Below are 7,069 nucleotides of genomic sequence, written 5' to 3'. Positions count from 1 at the left end.
TTTCGTGATTTGTTGTTGCTTTTATTGATACTCCTGCTATTTCTGAACGTTTGAGAAGAGGCTCCAAAAGTTAATATTCACAATGTCTGGAATACAACCCAAAATTATCCAACATACAAAAAACTAGGAAAATGGGACACATTCTTAAGAAAGAAGAAAATCAGTTGAGACCAACCCTGAGATGACAAACATGAACTAGGAGATAAGGAGGTCAAGGCAGTTGTTATAACTACCCTCAATGAAGTAAAACAAAATATGCTACCCATGAATGAAACATGGGAAATCTCAGCAGAGAACTGAAAGCAATAAAACACCAAATGAAAATTCTAGAAATGACAAAAATATAGTATTTGAAATAAAAGATTGCTGGAGGGGTTTAGCCAAAGGGAAGTTACAGGGAAAATAGTAGTGAAGTTGGAGATAGTTCATGAGATATTATCCAATATTAAGAAGAGAGAGGGAAAAAAAGATTGGAAAAAAGAATGTGGCCTCAGAGAATTGTTAGATAATATCCAGTGGTTTAACATAGTGTAACTGCAGCCCTAGAAAGACAGGAGTAAGATTGCTGTCAGGAGCAAAAACAAGTATGTGAAAAAATAACAGCCAAATATTTCTCCCCATGCCACTTTAGGATTTCTGAATTTCTAAAAATTGAGGTTCTGAATAATTAAGTACTACTCTTTGAGTATGAGTTTTTCTAAACCTGAGGTCTGTGTTTTCCCCCCGCAGCCCCACCGAGGACTGTGTCCTTAATTACCCCACTATTCTGCCTTAATCATAGGTGCTCACTAAATTAAAAAATAAACTTTGAAAAGCAAAACAAAATAATCAATACTATTTTCAGGGCAAGAAGTCCAGTTTTGCTAGACAAAATAACCTAAATAAAGCTTGTATGGTGAAAAAGCTCTCAAAATTAAAGTGCCGTGATAGGTCTTTTTTGTTTTGTCCCTTTAGCATAGGCCTAATCTGCCCAATACAGTTGCAACTAGCCACATGTGGCTATTTTAACTTAAATTTGTTAAAATTAAACTGAATTAAAAATCAGTGAGAAACCCCATTTCAAGTGTTCAATAACCACATGTGAACAGTGGCTGTCATATTGGACAGTGCAGATTATAGACTGTTTCTTTCATCACAGAAAGTTTTATTGGATAGCTAGCTCTGGGCTAGACTATATGTGATTCAACTCAATTAACTAACAAGAGCATTGAATCAACAAGGACATGAAACCTTGTTTCCTCTGATCTAAAGCTTCAAAACTTGTCCAAGAATATTTTAGGGAATCATTAAGACTCTTAAGCAAATGTTAAAAATCTAAGGTAACAATATGGACCTGATACTTGGCATATATTTTCTTCGACATCCCTCCTCTTACGGACTCACTGTGTTCCTGTGTTGTCCTCTGACTGCTTTATGTTTCAGGGCCACCCAACAAACACTTCTTTTCTGAACCTTCTGTTGTACAATGAACATGTCCAGTTTCTCAGTCTCTATGCTAGGCAAGAATGGATTGTCTATGGATATAATGTGATACTAGATATGAAAAATATTCTACTACATTGCCCCTCACAGTAAAATACACTTTCCAGAGAGCTCTTAAAGATGATGCTTTGCTAAGAATTTCCAGCGTCATGGAAAGACAAAAAGAGTTTAAAGGAGCTATTTATCACATCTTGCCAAGGAGGACTGGTGGTATTACTGTGTCTGTGCTCTTCCTAATTAATCATTTATATCTGTAGAAAATAGTTCTGTTGCATTGGTTAAACTCTATTTCAAAATGCTTTATCTAGACTCTCATCAAAATTCCCCTCCCCTCCCACCAGATTTAGCATCCATTGACGATTCACTCTGAATCAATATTATTGTGATGGTTCCAAAATTATGATGCTCCAACTCCAGTACCCCCTCCATATGTATCAGTTGCACTTGGTATTCTACTATAATAAAGAGCCCTTCTTTATCTACCTACTGATCTATCTATCTATCTACAATCATCTCTCTCTCTTTCTTTTTCTCTTTAATTAATATGGTGTCACAGTTTCTCATTTTTTTCTAATAGTTTATAATTTGTTTTTACTCTCCCTAATTATTTTAGCACTCAAATTGTCCCATATTTGGCCAGTGGGAACCCACTCATGCTGTAACAGCGTCCTTATGAAAGTGCTCCAACATTAAAAAAAAAGTGTCTGATATAAAAATATATTCCAGTTTCATCCTGTACTTTCCCCGTCCCATGGCTTGGATGAATCATTTCTTTGAGAAGCTCTAGTTCCTTTTACGGGTGTAAAATATTAAGCACCAAGATGTGGGTCTTAGGAGTGCTCATCTCTCCTCAAGAGTCTGCTTCTAGGGAAGGGTAAGATTTGAGACACTCTGTAAGACTGAAGCCTGCTATTTTAGGGCCCAAGTGGAAAGACCTGAGGAAGGGGTCTCTCTCCTTTTGCACAACAGCAGCATTACCAGTGAAGTGGGGAGCCTAAAGCTTGGGGAGATAAGCTGCCTTTACATAGACACTCAGACTCTAAGGCAGGATACCATCTATGGTGGCAGTGTGAAATTTCTTTAGCCAGCTCTAGAATAAGACAAGAGATGTGGTGGACTTTATCTGGAGAGCTGGGGCAGAAGAAGAAAATATGGGGTGTCAAATGGTCTTTTTATTGGGTAAACTGACTGGTGAGCACATGGATGCACCCACCTTGGGAATCTCAGGAGTAACTGGGAGATGCTCTCTAAGGAGGAGACTTAGATTTATGCCATTAAGCCAGTAAGGGCTTAAATAAGTATAAACTTGAGGAATAAAAATAAAAATGAGGGGCTTCCCTGGTGACGCAGTGGTTGAGAATCTGCCTGCTGACGCAGGGGACACAGGTTCGAGCCCTGGTCTGGGAAGATCCCACATGCTGCGGAGCAACTAGGCCCGTGCGCCACAGCTACTGAGCCTGCGCACATCTGGAGCCCGTGATCCACAACAAGAGAGGCCACGACAATGAGAGGCCCATGCACCGCGATGAAGAGTGGCCCCCCTTCGCCGCAACTAGAGAAAGCCCTTGCACAGAAACGAAGACCCAACACAGCCAAAAAAAAAAAAAAAAAAAAAAAAAGTAAAAATGAGTTGATTTAAAATTCATGGACTAGTAAATCCTGAAAGTACCACAGGCGTATATATACACATACCACACATACACAAACATTTAAAATTCACAGATTAACAAAGCCTATTTACTAGAGAGTATAGATATATAGATAAAAGATACACAGGTGTGTTCACATAGCCTTTTTTTAAGAACCTGCACTTTCAATAGAGGACAGAGCTCTGGTACTGGATAATGGCAATACAAGTAGTCTAGTCTCTAGTTCAATTAAGATATAGATGCAAGGTTGTACATTTTCATGGTTAAATGAAGTAAAAAAATAATTAGTCACTATTGTTTGGTGAGCTCTGTAAAGTGTTTGAAGACTGTATTCCTCACTATAAAAACAAACAAACACCGGGAGAAACCAAGTTGGTCATTACTTGAATTTTGGAGGACTTAGCATGAATCCATTCCCACCAGAGACATGGCTAATCTAGAACCTCCCTCCCCACCCTGCCCCAAGACCATCCCGGGTGTTGCCCACTCCTCTGTGGTAGGTTTAAAAATATACTGTTTTTTAAGGATGGGAAGGTAAGGGGCTAGGTGAGTTATTGCTTATTTTAATCAATCTTACTGATTTTAGACATCTAAAACTGGCTAGTAGCAGGGAAAATACTTACACACTGGTTATATATTAGTATCAATCTGGTAAGAATCATTCTCCAAATCATCTTAAGCTATCCAGACCATGAAGGAATACAAAAAGAAAACCCCATAAACTCTGAAAATATAAGCAATAGAAGAAATCTATTCCCCAAATAAGTTTAACAAGCTATTATGAGTAAATGTTTCCTCAGTCTTTACAGTCTATACTATAGGGATTTTTGAGGCTATAATTTGAAGAAGATGTAATTTATTTCTTCCTTCTTCAAAGAATGAAGTACAGTTTATCATTACTGCTGAAATGACTACTTAGGGGTGATAGCTTAGTAAATAAAACAGCCTTTGGTAGCTTAATTAGTTCTCAACTCAGGTGGTTACAGGCAAGATTTCAAAAAGTAAAGTAAAACAAAAAAAGGATTTTCTAGTGATTAGCTAATTACATTTTATAAAACATATCATTGGACTAAGTATGTTGACTATAATTTTAATGACTTTCTGCAACAAGTTTTCACTCTAAATATATTAAAAACTTGGGAATACTTTTTGGAAAGACCAAGAGGTTATAGTTAATATGCCCCTCAAAATGGGAGAAAAGTTACTAGCTTTCATTTTAACTAGAAATTGTTTTCCTCTTATAGAAGCTTTTGAAATTGCCATCTTCTTCTTGTTTTAAATTGCTGAAATAAGGAATTTGAGAACCTTGAAATCATTCAAACAAGAAGGCAATGGTGAAAAATTTCTCCCAAGCTGAAGCTGTGGAACTCTGCTACAAGAACGTGAATGGGTCCTGTCTTAAGATTCCTTACTCAGCAGGTCCTCAGGCAATTCTGTGTGCAGTCCTCAGATTAGGGGCCCGGCTGGCTGTGTTTGGAAACTTACTGGTCATTACTGCTATTCTTCACTTCAGACAGCTGCACACATCTACAAAGTTTCTGATCGCATCCCTGGCCTGTGCGGACTTCTTGGTGGGAGTGACTGTGATGCCCTTTTAGCACAGTGAGGTCTCTGGAGAGCTGCTGGTACTTTGGGGAGAGTTACTGTAAATTTCATACATGTTTTGATAATTCCTTCTGTTTTGCTTCTTTATTTCACTTATGCTGTATCTCTATCGACCGATATTTTGCTGTTACTTGATCCTCTGACCTACCCAACCAAGTTTACTGACTTGGTTTCAGGAATATGCATTGTTCTCTCTTGGTTCTTTTCTGTCACATATAGTTTTTCTATCTTTCACACAAGGGTCCATGAGGAAGGGGTTGAGGACCTAGTAGTTGCTGTCACCTGTGTAGGAGGCTGTCCGGCTTCAATGAATCAAAATTGGGTTCTAATTTGTTTTCTTCTATTCTTTATACCCACTGTTGCCATGGTGTTTGTTTATGTACAGTAAGGTATTTTTGGTGGCTAAATATCAGGCCAGGAAGATAGAAAGTACAGCCAGCCAAGTTCAGTCCTCCTCAGAGGGTTATAAGGAAAGAGTGGCAAAGAGAGAGAGAAGCTGCTAAAACCTTGGGTATTGCTATGGCAGCTTTTCTGGTCTCTTGGCTTCCATACATTATTGATGCTATAATTGACGCTCATATGAATTTTATAACTCCTCCTTATGTTTATGATATTTTAGTGTGGTGTGTTTATTATAATTCAGCTATGAATCCCTTGATATACGCTTTCCTTTATCCATGGTTTTGGAAGGCAATAAAACTTATTGCAAGTGGCAAAGTCTTAAGAAGTGATTCATCAACAATTAATTTACTCTCTGAGGAAACAGATGTATATCGGTAAGATTACTGCAGGGACTTTAATGTGGGGGCTTCCCTGGTGGCGCAGTGGTTGAGAGTCCACCTGCCGATGCAGGGGACACGGGTTCATGCCCCGGTCCGGGAAGATCCCACATGCCACGGAGCGGCTGGGCCCGTGAGCCATGGCCACTGAGCCTGCGCGTCTGGAGCCTGTGCTCCGCAACGGGAGAGGCCACTACAGTGAGAGACCCGCATACCGCAAAAAAAAAAAAAAAAAAAAAAAAAAACCCTAATGTGGATTAAGGTCAAGTGCAAAATTAAACACTTGGATCTAGAGAGGCAAGTGTAATCATTTGCCAACTAGGAGGATATTAACATTCAGCGGTTAGTTATTCTAAAACATTTGTTTTCTTCATACATTTTGACATTTTTTTAACATTTAGAAATAAATGAATCGGATTTGCTGATTATTTTCCATTTCGTATTCTTTTATGCTTTTCTGATTCTCTACCTTTGCGTCTGAAATTTCTCATTGTTTCTTCAAATAATTTGAATTTTGTAGATCCTTCTATCCTTGTTACCAATGTTTATTTGTCCAAAATATATATAGGGGAAAACAAACCCTTGCCTAACTTGAAGGTGGATTTTGGGGGGACAAAAATCTTCTTCCAAAGTATACTTGGTTTGAGAAGTAAATACAAGGTTATAAATTCCTGAAGATTTTGTTAATCTACAAGGACTTTAGAAAAAGCTGCAATGGAAATTTCCCAGTGAATCAAACATTGAAAAACACTGAAGCTCTTGTGTTTTCCAAACCCTGGTGATGCCTCCTCTCCATTTTACAGACACTGTGTTCAAAGAACATGTACAGTGATTATATGACTACACTGCATTTTACTTTTGGAGGACATAATTTATTATGGTCAAATGAGCATGTGGACAAAGAGATGGTTTCTGTACTGCTTTTCTTTAGCAATCTGAAGTAAAATAAGAATTTTATAAAAAGGCTAATTCAAATTAACATTTTTTTCACTTTTGAGTTCGTTCTTTGTACTAGACACTGTATTTGGCATTGGAAATGTAAAACTGAATGACCCAAATATAACCAAGAATTATTTCAAATTAACAAGTACCCAAACTGGTATTGTAGACTCTAGGAAGAGCTTCAGTTTTCTCATCTGATAATTTCTTAGTCACATGAATTTTAATTCATTTTAATTAAACATATACATTGAGTGTTTAAGATAGAGTAAAAATTTGAAAAAACTAATAATAGGGTGATTTGCCTTTTCAAGTCTTCGAATCACAGCCTTAAATCATTGTTTATGTAGCTAGCTGATTTTCACAGACTATTCTGTAACAAACTTTTTTTTTTTTTTTTTTTTGGCCATGCTGCATGGCTTGTGGGATCTTAGTTCTCTGACCAGGGATCAAACCCAGCCCATGGCAGTGAAAGCGCCAAGTCCTAACCACTGGACCGCCAGGGAATTCCCTGTAACAAACTTGTTTCATGAAATGAGAAGAAGAGATCACTAAGTAAATAGAGTTACATAAACATTATGTGTTATATGTTTTATTAATGAACCAGTTTGGAAG

At 37.7% G+C, this 7,069-nt stretch overlaps 1 protein-coding gene across 1 annotated transcript; it reads left to right on the top strand.

Annotated features, from left to right (window-relative positions):
- Nucleotides 1-4,462: 4,462 nt before the first annotated feature.
- On the top strand, nt 4,463-5,516 carry TAAR9 (trace amine associated receptor 9; the record flags this gene model as incomplete). The annotated part of the gene is given in 5 exon segments (XM_082633771.1): nt 4,463-4,720; nt 4,722-4,868; nt 4,870-5,115; nt 5,117-5,229; nt 5,231-5,516. Coding segments are annotated over 5 exon segments (1,050 nt in total).
- Between the last annotated feature and the right edge of the window lie 1,553 nt (nt 5,517-7,069).

Source organism: Mesoplodon mirus (assembly GCF_964341445.2).
Source record: "Mesoplodon mirus genome assembly, chromosome: 10".
In the NCBI taxonomy this organism is placed as follows: Eukaryota; Metazoa; Chordata; class Mammalia; order Artiodactyla; family Ziphiidae; genus Mesoplodon; species Mesoplodon mirus.
Note: the sequence above shows the minus strand (reverse complement) of the source record. Positions and strands in the feature narration are given on the sequence as shown.